This window comes from Martes martes (assembly GCF_963455335.1).
Source record: "Martes martes genome assembly, chromosome: 14".
In the NCBI taxonomy this organism is placed as follows: Eukaryota; Metazoa; Chordata; class Mammalia; order Carnivora; family Mustelidae; genus Martes; species Martes martes.
The window spans coordinates 19,562,828-19,581,273 of NC_137902.1; the positions used below are offsets into that span (position 1 = coordinate 19,562,828).

An 18,446-nucleotide genomic window follows, 5' to 3' on the forward strand; every position below is an offset into this window, starting at 1 on the left:
CACTAGCAAAGATCTAGGGAAACAATGATCAATCCACAATTTTTTAAATCTTCTTTGTTCCTATCTGGGCTGAAAATTACCATTCTTGCTATGTGAATATGGAAATGACAATCGTTATGTCTGGCTTTTCTCATAATTTCATTAAGTTCCCTAAGGCAAAAGTGAAATTGATACTTCTAGCCAATTTACAAATGGAAATACACAGGTATAAAAAAATTAGAACATCTACTCAAAGTTATGCTGTCTTTACTTAATGGGGAAATTAAAACGAAAGCCCTGGCATAGAAATGCTGCTTAGTACTTTTTCCTTTTGAATTTTATAGTTAAAACTGAATGGTCCTTTTTGGAACACTTCTAAAAGAAATCTCAATATTTAATAACATTGAACAAAATCTGAACTTCACCTCATTCTCTCAGTAACTTTATACTATATGTTACTGTAATCATTTGGTTAATAAGTTAGTTCTTAAAAGTGGGATGTGTTTCTTTAGGAGAAACTATATCTATTTTGATCCAAATAATTAATGTGTCCTTCAAGTATTTATAAAAACAGAAAGTTTAGGTCTGCATAAAAGAAGGCACTGAATATTTACTCCATCATGATGAATCCTCTGGTTAATCTCCTTTCCATTGGAAAAGGATTTCTCCATGGGTTTATTTAAAGGATAGGTTTAAAGTTAAGTTATACTTAAATTCCTCAAAGCTTACATTGCTTTTTTAACTTGTACTTGGTTTTAACTAGGTCACCCGTATAGCTGAATTACTCAGAGTGGAATTCCCCTTCGGCTTTGGGCTCAACCTCTACAATTAAATTCACAAGGGCACAACAAAAAATGATTTACCAGGGCCACCTTAGGCAATTCTATGCCTTGGTGCTTATTTTAGTACTGAAGTTGAAAACCTAATATAACCCCAACATGGGCATCATGTGTCTATGTTTGCTGAACTCTACACCTTAATGGGTCTATGTTCTTCATTATGAATAAAGTTATTAATTCATTTGCATCTTAAATCAAGCTATTCTCTCATTTTCCATCACTGATATATGACTTTTGCAATTCCACTAAGGGTTTATAAGAAAACTAACATCACTTAAATACGATTTACAAAGTCTGGATATTACTATGTAGATAGAATTTTTAGCTTAAGTTTGTAATCCACCTTTAATTTAGTTAGTTTGGTATGTATGCATGTATGTGTGCCTGCATTAGGTGAATATAACATTAGGCTGTCAAATCACAGACCACATCAAGAACCCTAAGTCTTCCTGTGTTGCTCTGAGTGTACACAAAGAAAGGTACACAAGAAAATATTGCACACAAAGAAAGAAGAAAATATGTGCATGGGATGTATCCAACTCATTTCTTGGTTCATAACAATTCAGTCATGCCCTTCTTTTTTACACAGATACTCTGAGTTGGGTATCCTAGCTCAGCTAGATCTTTTGTCCTCCTTTAATGAAGTATTACAGTCAGAAATCACACAAAGAAAATTTATACCACCAAGACAATATTAGTTTGTTATTAAAGCTTTCCAAATTAAATATGTAAGTTAGGTGTTCATTTTACTTCTGAAAGACTGGGAGCAACCAGTAGTCACTCTTCCTTCACCCCCTCTTTCTAATGTGAGCATACGTTAAGATACCTCCTACCTCACCGTATCAAGGTTTCCAGAAAGAAGAAAAATAATAGCCTTCTAATTATTTCAACTCACAGGACTCTGCAAGATTTGAGTAACTCGTTTCCTCTGCTCCATCATATTGAAGTCTTGTCGTAGATCAGGAGACATGTTTCTCTCCCTAATGTATTCTGGGTCATTTTCATTGATGCGGTCAAAATACCTCTCTTTGTGAGGCATGCTGGGAGGAGGAGGAGTAGTGACCACGCCTTGGCTGGCATCTGAACTCATGCTTCACGTCAGCAACTCCCCTTGTTATCTGCATTAATAAACACAAAGGAGGACATTCATGATAAGTTCATTACTAAATTTGATTTTACGGGGGTCAAGCAGAATTCTGCACCCCAAGAGCGTACCAGTGGCAACTTTCTTAAGAGAGTAGCTTCTCAAAAAATATTAGAACAATTTTTTATTAAGGTAAAAATCTTAGATTAAAATGATAAACTGGAAATTGATATTTTCAGAGGTAATGAAAACTCTTCAACTCAATTATAATAATGTCATCAACTACTTACTAACTGAAGTAACTCCTTCTAAAGAAGCAATAATCAAAATCTCCAAAAGTAACATATCACATCTGAAATGGCAGAGTTTCCACAATTAGTGAGTACTGTCACTAGAGCTTCTCTTTCCTCTTACTCAAGTTTTTTTTTTTTTTTTTTTAAAGATTTTATTTATTTGACAGAGAGAGACACAGCAAGAGAGGGAATACAAGCAGGGGGCGTGGGAGAGGGAGAAGCAGGCTTCTCGCGGGCAGGGAGCCCGATGCGGGGCTAGAACCCAGGACCCTGGGATCATGACCTGAGCCAAAGGCAGACGCTTAACGACTGAGCCACCCAGGCGCCCCATTACTCATGCTTTTTTATGGTAGACCAAACTTGGGCCATATTTAATGACCGCTACATTTTATAGTGAATGCAATTTACTAACATATGAGAGAAACACAGTTTTTAAAGTTTAAGATTTTTCCTGGGGCACCTGGGTGGCTCAGTCGTTAAGCATCTCCCTTCGGGTCAGGTCATGATACCACCATCCCGGGATCGAGCCCCACATTGGGCTCCCTGCTCAGCGGGAAGCGTGCTTCTCCCTCCCTCACTCCCCTTCTTGTGTTCCCTCTCTCTGTCATATAAATAAATAAAATCTTTAATTTAAAGTTTCCTTTAAGTTTTTCCAATAATTCAACTTCCTAGGGGAAACGGAAGAATTATTAAGGTTGTCAGACTATGTCTAAGTTCAGCAGACAGTGCTTCAAATTCAAGTAAGAAACAAACAGTAAAAAGCTATTCAGAAACCATGTGAACAGCTGATTCACTTAATTATCACTATAATCACACTTTTCTAGACAGATTCAGGAGGAAGATGGTAAAGACCACTTTCTTCTTAGGGATCTGAATCTCTGATAAAAACCAGAGATATCTGGTCTCATTTTTAAAAACACAGTAACAACCAGTGAGATTACTGTATTTGTCTCTAGTAATAGTCTTTGATAGAATTCATCTCTACAGCTACTTTGGTACAATTTAGACCAAGCAAACTAACTATAAGATAATAAAAATTCCTGCATTAGATGATGTGAGACCACATAAAGAACACCCTAAAGACCCCACCAAAAAGTATCAGAGCTGATAAATGAATTCAGTAAGGTCACAGGATACAAAATCAGTGTACAGAAATCTGTTGCATTTCTATACACTAATAATAAAACAGCAGAAAATTATGAAAACAATCCCATTTACAACTGCACCAAAAACAATATGCCTAGGCATAAACTTAACAAAAGAGGGGAAAGACCTCCAAAAACTATAAAACACTGATGAAAGAAACTGATGACAACACAAAGGTGTGGAAAGACATTCCACGCTCATAGACTGGAAGAATACTATTGAAAGGCCCATACTACCTAGATTTAATGCAATCTCTATCAAAATACCAACAACACTTCTCACAGAACTAGAACAATCTTAAAATTTATTTGGAACCACAAAAGACCCCAAATAGCCAAAGTAATGTTGAAAAAGAAAAACAAAACTGGAGGTATCACAATTTCAGACTTCAAGTTATACTACAAAACTGCAGTAATAAAAACAGTATGGTAACGGCACAAAAACACACTTAGATCAACAGAAGAGAAGAGAAAGCAATTACACGGTCAATTAATCTTTAACAAAGAAGACTATGCTAGCCACTGAACTTTACATACATTAGTTTATCTACTTCTCTTAACCCCCTGAGGTGGCTGCTATCTCGCTTTACAAATGAGGAAATAAAATCACTGAGAAGTAACTTGTCTCAGGCCAAAGAGCCAGCAAGTGGTGGACCCAGGATTTAAATCTAGTCTGTAGCTCTCTAAAGCCAGTGGTCTTAATCACAACCTAGACCCAGAGGTAAACTAGTACTTTCTTTTCAAATGCCAATTCCAGCTACTCAGTAGCACTGATTATTTGGAGATTATTTGGAGACTGGTAAAACCTTTCCAAACAAACAAGCATACAAACATAAAGTACCAGAATTGCCATGGTTTGGAAGGGAGTTATGCATTTTCCCCATACTGCTTCCCAAGGAGGGTTATATTTTAAGGGAATAAAGTGGTAGAATCTTTAAGGGAATAAAGTTTTTCTTAATCCTGAACAAGTAAATTAAACATACATATTTCTGCTTCTAGAGGATATAAAAACAATTCAGTTCCAGGGCTCCTTCTCTTTAAAATTAACTGACCCTATTTTTTAAATTCAAGTATAATTAACATACAGTGTTATATTAGTTTCAGGTACACAATATGATTCAACAATTCTATACATTTCTCAGTGCTCATCAAGATGAGTGTACTCTTAATCCCTTTTATCTATTTCAACCCCCCTCCCCTCCTCTCTGGCTACCACTAGTTTGTTCTCTATATTTAAGAATCTGGGGGGTTTGTCTCTTTGCTTCTTAAATTCCACATATGAGTGAAAATGTATGGTATTCGTCTTTTCCTGACTGACTTATTTCATACCCTTTAGGTCCATCCCTGCTGCTGCAAATGAAAAGACTTCATTTTTTATGACTGAGTAATATTCCATAGTGTGTGTGCATGTGTGTGTGTGTGTGAGCACATATGTGTACATGCACATACACATACATCTTCTCTATCCATTCATCTATTGATGGACACTTGGACTGTTTTCATATTTTGTCTATTGTAAATAATGCTGCAATAAACATAGAGGTACATACAGCTTGTTATTTTTTGTTATTTGTTTTGTAGTTTGAGTAAATACCTAATAGTGGAATTACTGGATCATATGTTTCTATTCTTAATTTTTTGGAGGAACCTCCATACTGTTTTCCACAGTGGCTGTACCTGCCAGTTTGCATTCCCACCAACAGTGCATGAGGGTTCCTTTTTCTCCACATCCCTGCGAAGACTTGTTATTTCTTGTGTATTTGATTTTAGTCATTCCGACAGGTATAAAGTGACATCTCATTGTGGTTTCAATCGACAAATCTTATTTTTAATGCTACATATATACAGTTATGCTTTCTAGTACTTCAAAGCAATATACACCATTGCAAACCACTATGAATTCCATTGGAGGAAAAATATTTATCTTCTAAGAGGATTCTTTGAATTGACAATAATGCAGGAAAACAGATTTTTTACAAAGTAAAGTTATAAAACTTACTGTCAACACTATGGGTTTCCCTCTGGCCACGCAGATTAGAAACAAGGTTATCAGGCATAAGCAAAAATTCTAGTTTAAAAAATCTTAACCAAATATTTATGAACTAACTACCCAACATCTATGTTAAAAGAAATTTGGGTTCAAGGCACAAACAGATGAAATACTCTAGAACGATGACTTTCAAACTCTTTAAAAATGGCAATCCAGGGACGCCTGGGTGGCTGAGTCAGTTAAGCGTCTGCCTTCGGCTCACTGATCCCAGAGTCCTGGGATCCAGTACAGCATCAGGCTCCTTGCTCGGTGGGGAGCCTGCTTCTCCCTCTGCCTGCCCTCCCTGCTTGTGTTCTCTTTTCACTCTCTCTGTCTCTGACAATAAATTAAAATCTTTTTAAAAAATGGCAATCCACAGTAAGAAATACATTTTGTAAGTATAATGACATACAAATACATGAGATATATAACTGAAATAAGTTCATGGTACTTTCCCTTACTATGTAGTACATTCTGATACTTTCTATTTTCATTAAAACAAAAATACTGGTCAAACAGATTCTTGGTCTACTAATGGGTTGTGACCCACAGTTTGAAAAACACTATTCTAGGAACTCTAAGCTATGGTCACATGGACAACAGAAAGGAAAAAAGAGGTGTGTCTGTATATGAGATGGGGGAGGAGGGAATGAATATATGCTAGAGATGGAAGGGAACGGAAAATGCTTCCTTGAAATTAAAAAAAAATTTTTTTGGGGGCAGGCTATAGCAATTATAACAATCCTAGAATCCTAGTGATTTGGGGGATAATTACATTTTCTTCCATTTGGGCAGTTAGTGTCATCTGTATTACTCAATGTCCATTTGTTTTTCATTGTTTCTTGAGTCTTACCTATTTCTAGTTCAATTTTCCAGATCTTTCTGGTTATGTTTGTAGTCCCCACAGGCAGGGGACTCTATAAGTGGTAGGTGAATTGAATTATTTTTCTATATTACAACTCCTCCCAAATCAATCTGGTTTGCATTAGTTCTAGGCTGGGAATGGTAACAACAATCTTAAGAAAAGTTATTAAAGAAAGTCTTTCCAAACTTAATTCTTGGCAGTTTTAACAGCTTCTTCTAGAACATAAGCAAAAAGATGGTTGTACTTTCGAGTTCCAGGCCTATTGTTCCATATTTAAAGGAAAAATCAAAGATATGCCAAGACTTCAAAGCAGCCTATCTGCTTAAAACAACAGCAGCAGCAACAACAAATAGTGGTTTATTAAGTTAGTTTTTCTTAATGAAATTTACTGTAAAACTCTGAAGGTATATGAAGTTTTAGAAAATAATTTGGATCCTGCACAAACTGTAACAAGTCACAACTTTAGATTGACCAGTGGAGTTTTATTCATTTTTAAATTCTAAAAGCACAGGGACACCTGGTGGCTCAGTTGGTTAAGCATCTGCCTTGGGCTCAGGTCATGATCCCAGGATCTTGGGATCAAATCCCACATGGGGGGGGGGGTGGTTCTTGCTCAGCAGGGAGTCTGCTTCTCCCTCTGCCTGCTGCTCTCCCTGCTTGTATTCTTTCTCTGACAAATAATAAATAAATAAACAAAATCTTTAAAAAGAAGGGGGGGGGAAGCTTTAAATTCTAAAAAGCATGAACTACTTTCAACTGCTAGCCAAGATTTTATGTACAACCGACATGGAAATCAACAGGCTTGGAAAACTATAACTAGGCATAGAGAAAAGTGAAGAAAAAAAAGAAAAAAAAACCAAATAACAGGCATTGAGTAGCACCAAGTAATACATATAACACTTTCTAAGTGCCCCAAAGGAAGAAGATTTAATTATCCCTCAAGCACTAGGGTCTTATTGTTATAATGGCTATTGATTTTATTGAGAGTTCTCTTGGAATATTTCAGATCACACTTTATTTATATATTATATATATAATATATATTATATATTATATATATTATATATATAATATATATTATATATTATATATAATATATATAAATTATATTATTTATATATTTATATATATAAAAATATATATATTTATATATAAATATATATTTATATATATATAAATATATATATTTTTATATTTCAGATCACACTTTACAGATGAGAGGAAACTACACTCAAAGGTGTTTAGTGATTTTTCTAAAGCTACCATGTTCAAGATCAGATATTGCTATGATATTATAATAATGACATGTATTTGTACCATCATGTCATTCACTGATTGCCCCATGGTCAAAATTTACTCTTCCAATGAAATATATGGAAAAAACCCAGGCCTATCACATATATTTTATGCAGGAATTTTATAAATATCACTGACTATGAGGAATAAGCTATAAAGAAGGGTTACAAATTTTAGCACATGTAAACAGACTTGATTGTATGACTGTCCTTTTAGGACGCACAGAAAAGTAGATAAACAAATTGGGTTTTTCAGTGGTAATCTGCTTCACCTAAATACACAAGGAACACATTTTATTTAAGTAACTAGACTTTTAAAGATTAAGAAGTATCAACTAACATATTACCACAAAGTCAATGAAGTGCCTTTCACTGCACAAACTGTAAAGTAGTGAGATTAAAAAGTCTTGTATGGCTATCAAATTGGTACAGATGTAGAAACTTAACTCTCTCTGGCCTAGTGCCAAAATCTTTTCAGAATGAACATATCTTCAAAATAAAACTATAAATTCTAAACTTCTACATAAAAGTCAGGAAATAATGAACCTACAGTAGATTAGTAAAAGACACTATCAATCTGAGCCTTAGTCTTAAAATTGAAACTTAAAGTGAAGGGAAAAAACAACAAATAATAACATAAATTGGTAATGGTAACAGCACCCCATCATGTTGCTAAATGTCCTGTGCTTAATGGGATTCGATAGCTGGCTCAGCAGTCATTAAAAAACACAAAAAACCAAAACGGACAAAAGAAAATCGTCATTTGGAGAGCATATTTATGAGAATGTTTTGGCTTCAAACTTTATTTTATAAAGAAAAATAGGGGCACCTGGGTGGCTCAGTCAGTTAAGCATGTGCCTTCAGCTCAGGTCATGATCCAGAATCCTGGGATCAAGCCCTGCATTGGGTTCCTTACTATGTAGGGTGACTGCTTCTCCCTCTCCCTCTGCCGGCTGCTCCCCCCGCCTATCCTCTATTTCTCTGTCAAATACATAAATGAAATCTAAAAAAAAAAAAAAAGAAAGCAAGAAAAGAAAAATACTACACTGCTAATTAAGATAAATTTTAGCAAACATGAAAAATATATCATGTGCTTATACAACCGGAATATAGCACTTATATTTTAAATAACGTATATTATTATTACATCTAAGAACAGAGCAATAGTATAAAAATTTTGAACAGGTGCTTTAGGTCAAAATTCAGCAGGGTGAGCCAAAGACTAAAAGTATTCATTCAATTGCTGGACAAAGCATAGGATGACTCAAACCTCTTTTTCACTAAAGTACCAATACTTGAAGAAGAATATTTCATTGATCAACATAACCTGTTGCAAGAACAGTGTGCTGGACTCCCATATTTGAAGAGGAGAGATTGGGGAGAAGAAGGGCAGTTACTTGCTTGACATTGGCAGGAGTATAACATTTACTGGTAACTTGAAAAGAAATCTTTCATTATAAATAGATCAAATTTACAAAATATAATGGCCACACAAGAGGCAGAGTTACAAACTCAAAAATACATATAAAAAGTTTAGGTGAAGTATATTTTCTTAAAGTCCAAACTCAATCATTATCTAGATTTAGGTCAAATTGTTCCCAACATGAATCATCTGGAGAAACAAATATGAAACTGATTTTTAAATAAATAAATATGTAGCCTTATAAAATGGTAAGTAAAACAATCAAACACAGAGAGGCAATCCCTCAAGTATCTTGCAGAATCAAAAAACAGATGGCCTTGGTGTCTTTACCCTCTTTTCTACAAAATTTGATGAATGTTCTGTATATATTCCCTCAGTCATCATTTGTCTTCAACATGGAGCTTTTGGAAATGATTGAGGAAAAAAACAAAAGGAGGATTTTTTTCCCTCTCCTAAGAGAAAGCTGACGGAGACTAATGGATTGATTACTTGAATGTGCCTCTTAGACATTTAGTTTCTGTTATTGAGTCCCCTGGTATCAGTGAAATTTTTAAAACTGATATCCAGGAAACTCTCCAAAACTTGACAGCTCATGATAAATGAGAGCTTTTAAAAAGTGGAATCAGTGGAGATTGTGATTTTTTAAAAAAGATTCATTGCTCTCAATTTCTGGAAATAACCTTAAATCTTTGGCTCTCTACTATATGGTTGTCCTTCTGGGCAAAAAGTTCTTGTTTTTGTTTTTAAGAAACACCAACTCTCACACACTTCATGAACTAAAGTCTGTCTATATGCACAGCACTGAGCTTGAAAAATTTAAAGCCCTTGCTTTTGACATTTTCTTGAGAACAATGTTTGAGGTCAAATTCACTCTTACCCAATACTGTACATCTATCTAGAAACCTCAGGAAACTTTCCAAAATGAATATCAGAATATAAGTAATATGAAAAACTTAATTCCCCCAAATTCCAATCTTGCATCTACTTATTTCTCAAGGACTCTGAAGTCAAGAAATTCTAGTTCCTCAGTCTGAAGAAATGCAAACAATCCTACAAAGTTCATTACTAAAAATGAGTTGAGTTTGTAAAATTAAACAATCAACCAAAACTCTAGTTTAGAAAATGGATTTGTTATTGCGGACAATACTTCCAATGGTTCATTCCTAATGGGTTCACTGTGACCCCATTCACTGAGAGAAACAGGAGGGGGCCTCGTAGGGCACACGCAACATATAAAAGGCAAAGCTCTCTTCATTGTCAAAATTGAAGGAAAAAATATATATAAATAGTTAAAAGAACACAGGGTATGAGTTAGTCCCAAGAGTTCATTCTGAGCTACTATTTCAGGTATTCCAGCTAAAGAATTTTGGCTTTTATGGTTATAACATATAAAATACAGCTGTAAAAGCCAATCCAAAAGCCAACTGGTAACTCAATACATTGTCACTGCAAGAAAGTCTGATTTGAAGGAGTTCCCACCTTCAGATTTTGGCTAGTAAGGAGGATTTCAAGATCATCACAACGCCATCTGTTTTCTTTCTATGGAAAGTCCAACAGTGAGCCATGAAAATGAATTTATTAAGCATAGGTAACAGTACTTGAAAATCACTTTGAAAAATACTTAGTCAGAACCTGCCATTTTAGAAATGTGATCACTGTTGTGAGTGGCAGTCCATGAAAAGAGATGTTCATCAACCTGAGAAATCTGCTTTTGAAAAAAACAAACAAAAAAACTATTTTTGTGAAACTAGCTTTTTCAAACGAATCATTCTTTAGATCGAGAGTTCCATTTTACAATACTGTACTGGGTTGAAGTGTCCCCCCCCCCCCCCAATTCATGTCATTACTTCAGAATGTGACCTGTTTGAAAATCGGGCCTTAATTTGCAATGAAGTTAAGATGGAGTCATACTGGATTAGGGCAGGCCCTAAACCCAATGACTAGTGTCTTTTATAAAACCGAGAGAGATGTGGACACAGACACACACGGGGAAAAAGCTATGTGACGATGGAAGCGGAGATAAAACTGATGCTGCCACAAGCCAGGAACTCCAAGGACTGATGCCACCAGAAGCTAGGAGAGACATAAAGCAGGTTTCCCTCAGAGCCTCCAGAAGAAACCAACCTTGCTGACACCCTGATTTTGGGCTTCTGGCCTCAAGAACTATAAAAGAATAAATTTCTGTTGTTTCCAGCCACTTGTTTTGTGGCACTTTTTTATGGTAGTTCTAGGAAACACATACACATGCTGTTCCAATGGAATTTCCATCCTGATAATACTGACTTTTTATGAGGCATTTTACCATCACAACAATGTAGATAACAATGTGGACAGACAGCACACCTTTGCAGAATCATAGTTGGCTTTTTAGAAATAACAGACATCACTGATAAAAGTAAGGGCAATGCAAGGTAAATATATATTTCACAGTGGCACGACTTCTGCAAGCTACAATTTTAAACTGAGAAACAATGTTTCCAAGAAAATCCGAAGCCAAGAAGATATAAATGTTCTTGTCATATCAAAAGCTGAACAGAAATTTCTTTGTAAAACTCCATGAGGATTCACAATGAATGCTACCCACAAAGTGCAGCGGGCTCTACTACTTCTATCGTAACTACAACAAAGTTAAAGCAATTATCAAACTACAAAATATTATAGTCTGATGGAATATTTTTCCATTTAACTAAGGATGGATTTAAAAAGCCACTTGCTCAGGTTAGCAGGTTCTTGCCGGGCATACATACATGCAATAGTTCTGCCCGTCTCCCCATCTTCCCACACTAGCGACCACTGAACCCTCACCTGCAGCTTCAATGTCATGGCACAGGGCCCTGGATCCCTAGGATTATGAAAAACCATAAGACACCAGTTAAGCAGCTCAACATCAAGTTAGTCTTGCTGCTGCTTCTACTCTGTTGTCTGACTTTCACTAGAGCAATACTTTTATCTAATTCTTTTAAGATTTATTTATTTATTTGACATACAGAAATCACAAGCAGGCAGAGAGGCAGGCAGAGTGAGAGGGAGGGGGAAGCAGGCTCCCTGCTGAGCAGAGAGCCCGATGCCCACGCGGGGCTCGATCCCAGAACCCTGGGATCATGACCCGAGCTGAAGGCAGATGCTTTAACCCACTGAGCCACCCAGGAACCCTCTTTTATCTAATTCTTAATGATCAAGTTTTGTTGGTCTCTCAGCCCTTCCACCCACTATAAAGCAGCCTAAATCCCTTTCTTGTTTCTCTGTCAGGTAACTCCAAATACTTTCAAAACTGAAAGTCTGTACCTGTTATGTCAGGTCTGAGTCTTAGACCCTTCTATCAGTTTCTATAGTTCCCTGAGGTCACCTGACAGCTCGCACCTTGGCTTATGGGGGATTTCTGATGCCATGCAGAGTTACCTTGTATTGATTCTCCATCTAGCCTTCTCCCAGTTACCAAAATACCCAGTCCCAATGCTTTGCCCATGTGTCAGGGTTTGACACTAAACTGCTGAAACTCCCTCTCACTGACAGTCCACACACCTGGGTTCTTCCCTGCTGCCTGTTGTTAAGGTCTCAAGGATCTGCCTATACTTCAAATCCTTGTCAGGCATGTTTCAGTCACTGCAACTCCATTCCTTATACCATCTTTAGTAATTAAGCTTGTGTGGGTCTTCATTAAAGAAATTCTGAATTTCTTTAAAAAAATTTTAAAAGCATTTTTGATGAAAATATTTTTATGTGAAGAGAGGGTTAATAGCAAGTAGTCAGCATTTCCTGACCTTCTAATGTTGTCTAATATGGTCTTAAGAATATAGCATGGTTTAACGCTTTTAATCCCCGTAATAACTCTAGAAAGGTAGATGCTATCACTATACTCATTTTACAGACAGAAGTAGCACAGAGAAGTTGCTTATCCAAGGTCACACAAGAGCATGTGTTAGTTGAGATATAAATTCAAGGAGACTGGCTCCAGAACCTCTTTTCTTAACCACTGTGCTATACTGTATCTCTACCTTCCACCATCCCATTCTTTTCCCTAATTCCTAATGATGTTTTTAAATTTTGAGTCATTTCAAATTTATACCTGTTAAGATCCTTTGGTAAATGTTTCCAACTCTTCCCCTACCGCTGTCTCCAAATCTAAGTGAACCACCTAAGTGAACATCATCTAAGTCCCTACCTCTAATGTGAACTCTCTGGCAAAATATGTATTTTCAAAAGAGATTAGACTTTTCTTACAATGACGTTTACTTGAACATGAAAACATGTCGTACAGGGTCTGACACTCAGGGATTATTGTCAATAATAAATGAGCAAAATTTCCTGGTCATTCACCAAATTAAATCTTCCACCACGTGTAATATAAACTATAATCGTAAGCTTTAGGAAGAGGTGGTAGCCCTGGGTGAGGTGAGTTCTTTGGAACCTAATATCTAGATTATATATGCCCCATTACTTTTTCTAGAACTGTTGGTCCTTTATTGTCGTTTAAAGAGGTTTATGCTCTGACCAAGTATAAAGTAAGATTTAGCCTTGAAAAGTACACTTAGTCAAAATGAATAAGAACCTAGAAAATGTATGCATACTTTTGATTTTTTATAACAATTTATTCATATAAAAGAGATTGAGATTCTTTTCTGACATGGAGACGAAAGAGGAGACTGGAGATGATAGAGACAATTTAAGTCTCTAAACCACAGCTGGAACCTGAAGTCTTAATAAAATGAAAATCTGAAAGAAGACCTAAAAAGTCTAATGTCAAAATCAGGGAAAAAGAAAAAGCATTAAACTAACTCATCATTTAATTTATAGAGGAAAGCTGAACAAAGACATCAGAAGTGCAGATTTTTAAAGGAAGAAGAATACCTTTGTAAGGATAACAGAGAGACAAAACATTTATAAACCCAAATATCAACTGTCCCAAGAAATATATGCTGCCCTTCCCTAATAGTACTTAATTAGAACCAAAAGAAGAACGGCATCTTTAGAACTTATGTCCTATTATGCTCTACACCTTTAAGATATTACATCTAAGCCTAACACCTCAATTCTCCATATGAAGAAACATTCCCCAAAGGAATGTGATTTCTCAATGTGTCCCTCAATTTATTTGGAGACTTCACATTATGTAGAGTAGCATATGATACATAGTAGATAGTATCTGCCAACGTAAGAAAAGATTTGAAATAGAAACATTAAAAAAATTCCTTAGAAAAATTCCTTTGAACATTTTGGCAATAAACTAATTTCAGAAGCTACTATGCGTTAAATGTTAACTTTTACAAAAAAGTCACCTAATGACTCAAGCTCCAGTTTCTTGATTTTAAGTAGTTTGTAGGTATGCATTCAGAGTTAACAACACACAAAACAGATTTTTGTGTATTTTCATAAGAATTTAGAACCATTTAACCACTTTTTAAAATAATGAGAATGCTGCACTTTCAAGCTTCAACGGTAATTCACTAGAGAGAATATATTTTATGACTCAGCTTTTTGTACCTACTCACATATGCCTGAAGGGTTCACTTAACTTGCTTGCTAAATTTTAAATTCAGGCTTGGAGTAGGATTCTTGTTGTTTTTTTTGAGGCTCACAAAGACTAGACTCACAGCTTAGTTCTATAGTGCCTATTTAGCTGGACTTAAAGCCTACATCAAGTACTTTATTGTCAAATAAAAAGCAATCTTCATGGAGCTTAGGAACTTAAGTAGCTCTCCCCAGAGTGTGTTAACTATTTTGTTTCTACATTTGATCTCTATTGTCAAGGAAGAGTTCCACAGAGTTGCAAAGTGCAAGAAAGTGTTATTTTTAACATCTAGCAGGTAGTATACTTGGACACTATAACCCTTGGGGTTCATGGCTACAGCTGAGAAGCACAAAGATACCTACCATATAATTTTCCCAAAACACAGTTTTCTTAGTCCTTCCCTCAGGGGTGGGGGGTGGGAAGCAAGCAAGCACCTTGAAGTCCTACCTTTAAAAAAACACTTAGGGGGGCGCCTGGGTGGCTCAGTGGGTTAAAGCCTCTGCCTTCAACTCAGGTCATGATTCCAGGGTCCTGGGATCGAGCCCCACATCTGGCTCTCTGCTCAGCAGGAAGGCTGCTTCCCTCTCTCTCTCTGCCTGCCTCTCTGCCTACTTGTGAGCTCTCTCTGTAAAATAAATAGAATCTTAAAAACAAAAACAAAAACAAAAAAAAACAGATGCAGTATTTCTGATGGCTAATTCTTAAAAATAAAAACAAACCAAAAAAACACAAAACACTTACGAATCAGCCTGGGGGTTTCTAAAATTCACATTCTGAAAACAGGATGGTAAAGACTTCCGAGTGTATCCCTCATAGACTTAGAGGAAAATGATGACTCTCCCAAACAAAAGCCATTTCCCTGACTGATGCTTTGCTCACCTTATTTCTCACGTACTTGAACTGTTTTCCTTCTCCTCTCCATCCCTCCAAATCTTAATCCATACTTCGAGGTCTTATCCAAAAGCCAACTCCTTCCATGATGGCTTACCCAATCTCCTCCACCACCCTTTCCCCTCACCAGTACTGCCCAGTATTGAAGAAAAGCACTTTTTCATAGTCTGTGTTGCCCTTTAAATTATTTAAGTAGGTCTGTCTGCCCCAGTAATTGGGTCAACATCTTTTTCCTTTCTTTACTGTCCACTTACAATTATGCAATAATGGTTTATTAAACTAAGTGAGATAAGTAGGGCTGTTGAATCATAATATCCCATTCTCTACTTGTCTTAGAATAAACTAGGGCAGAGAATTTAGAGCAACCCTTGAAAACTGGGCTAATCATGGTTTGTTCAGAATGGCCAGGTACCCAAGATGGTCGAGATAATGAATTTCACCTGCATATAAAATAAACATCTTAAGCTGACTGAAAAGTAATCACAAAAAAGAGTGAAGGTATAGAAAGAGCAATTCAAAAAAATCTATACATACTCCTGGGTTTTGAGACTAGGTACAAGTTGTGGTACAAAAATGTCATTTTAAAATAATGAAAAAAAAAAAAAAAACACCCTACTGATCCTATCAGTCAGCAAACACTAATTCAGCTGTTAGGTAAAGTCTATAAAGAAAGAGAACACAGATCTAGGTCCTGCCTTTAAGGACTTTCCAGTTTTATCATAGAAGAACTAAAACATGACTACCTGGAAAGGTAACGAACATGAAAGGTAAACATAAATATCCAAGAGTTGTTGAGAATGGTTGGGTTAAGATAGTAAAGGAAGATTAAAACAAAACATAAGTTCTGATGTGCTTCATGTATAAAATGAGGTGATAGTTTGACCACATGACTTCTAGGTTTACCTTCTAGCTCTGAAGTTTTATTATATTCCTATCATATAATTGTAGTGGTGACTTGATATTAACTGACCATCCCCTGAATGGAGTTTCCTTCTTCCTAATCATTATGAAAGAAACAGTTTTGAAAAAGTAGACAGGCCTAAAATAAGAAGTATTATAAAAAATTATTTTACATACAAATACCCAAAACTGAATGTGATGTATGTTATAAGAGCATCTGATATTTCCTAGAAGACCCTGAGTCTGAGGCTCCTTTTTTTTTTTTTTAAATATTAAATTCCTGGTGTAGCTTCCAGAACTCAAAATAGGCCTTTAAGTGGACATTTTTCATACCTGCAAGATGTATTTGAAACCGCCTTTAATTAATTAAATCATCAGATTTACTTCCTGTGCAGTAAATCTGCAAAAAGTTCATCACTGCTATTAACACATTTTTTTCTTCCTTGTTCTTTTTAACTGTTATGACTTTTATGCCCAGCAGTTACTGATGGTCAAATGTATTCTGAAGCCTGGCCAAAGGTTTTTGTTTTTTTTTTAGGGTAACACTCAAAACAAAGCAAATATTGGCTTAGTTATGACACTTGTTGTTCTAATACATTAATAGCCTATTGTTCACTGTGGTTGTCTCAACAAGATAATACATTGAAAAACAGCGTTTCCTGCTAGGAAGTGAATTCCCACTGTGTGTCACAGGACCCCCGCCAAAAGCTGGGCTCCAAAGAAGCAGTCCCTTCTAGGACTGCATAATGGAGTAATGGTTAGACTTTTTCTTCTCTCTTTTACACACACACACACACACACACACACACACACACACACTTAAAATGGCTTTCTGCCTCAGCTCAAACCATAATCTATTGGACTGATTTTGCTATCCTAGGACTCTTTTTCCTAAAATGACTGCAAATGTTTTAGACAAAGCTGTTCAACATCCTGTAGACAGCAGTATCCTGTATATTTCTAACTACAGAGAATTTCCTTAGTCATAAATGTCACAATGGATGAGGTAACTTGACAAAGAAGATATCAGGATGTGTCCTCGAGACATATTGTGACCATTTTCAAAGGTTAGTGTCATACAAGCAAGAGATTAAGTCATAATACATGAGGTACGATAATTTTAACGGGTTTTTATATGTCAGATACATGTGAGTAGGCAAAAATTAAGGCTCAATTAATCCAACCACAATGTATTTAGAATCTCATTCGTGAAAAACTGATGTCACGAGCGGATCTACACAAAGAACAGTGTGTCCCCACAGTAACTGACACTGTCCCAACAAGAAAATAAAACCTTTTTAAATAGTTAAAATATACCTTGCTTTTATCTATTTTCATAGACTCAAAATTTGAAGAACTTTCTCTGCCCAATCCCTCTTACCAGTGAATATTAGAAAATTTTATCAATAGAATAAGAGTAGTTGTCATTTTAACAGATTCCAGTGAGACTGTCTCTATCATTTAGGTACTTCCACTGTTTAATGCACTGCTTGGTTCCTAGATGGTCCTCAATACATTTTGCTAAACTGAACCATCTATCAAACGACTGATTTGAAATTTAACACAGAATACTGGTAGTAATTATGCAGCATTGCTTAGATTAATAAATAACATCTCAGGTTTTAGAGAAGCATACTTATTCAAGGTATATCAAGTTTTCTGCCATGAACATAGGCTAAACCAGGAGATGAACACACACAGACTCCCCTACCTCCAGGGTGAGAAAATATATTTTTATCTTTTTTTTTTTTTAAGATTTTATTTATTTGACAGAGAGAGAGATCCCAAGTAGACAGAGAAGCAGGCGGGGTGGGGTGGGGTCCGGGGGGAGCAGGCCCCCTGCTGAGCAGAGAGCCCGATGATGCAATGCGGGGCTAGATCCCAGGACCTTAAGATCATGATCTGAGATGAAGGCAGATGCTTTAACCCACTGAGCCACCCAGGCACCCCTCTTTTTATCTTCTTTGTTGTTATTATACAAATCAAACAATGAAGTTCTTTACCATTCTGCTTTCAGGACAGCTGTCATTTGACAGAACTGCAAGAATAAAATTGTGAAACAGGCAATCCTAAACATCTCATGTGTGATGCAGCAAAAATTCCTGCTTCTGTTACTTTATAACTTGATAACTTTGCTGGCAGGATATAGTGTACAGTTCACCTCTAAGCTGCTTCCTCAGCACCAAATCAGACA

General features: G+C 36.2%; 1 protein-coding gene across 4 annotated transcripts in view; it reads right to left on the reverse strand.

Annotated features, from left to right (window-relative positions):
• ADD3 (adducin 3) overlaps nt 1-18,446 on the reverse strand; it is a 121,613-nt gene that overhangs the window by 29,957 nt on the left and 73,210 nt on the right. For all 4 annotated transcript variants that reach the window (XM_080822574.1, XM_080822576.1, XM_080822577.1 and 1 more), the window contains exon 2: nt 1,714-1,936. In XM_080822574.1, coding sequence (XP_080678700.1) covers nt 1,714-1,908 — 195 coding nt within the window. In that variant the 5' untranslated portion in view covers nt 1,909-1,936. The remainder of the gene's footprint in view (nt 1-1,713; nt 1,937-18,446) is intronic.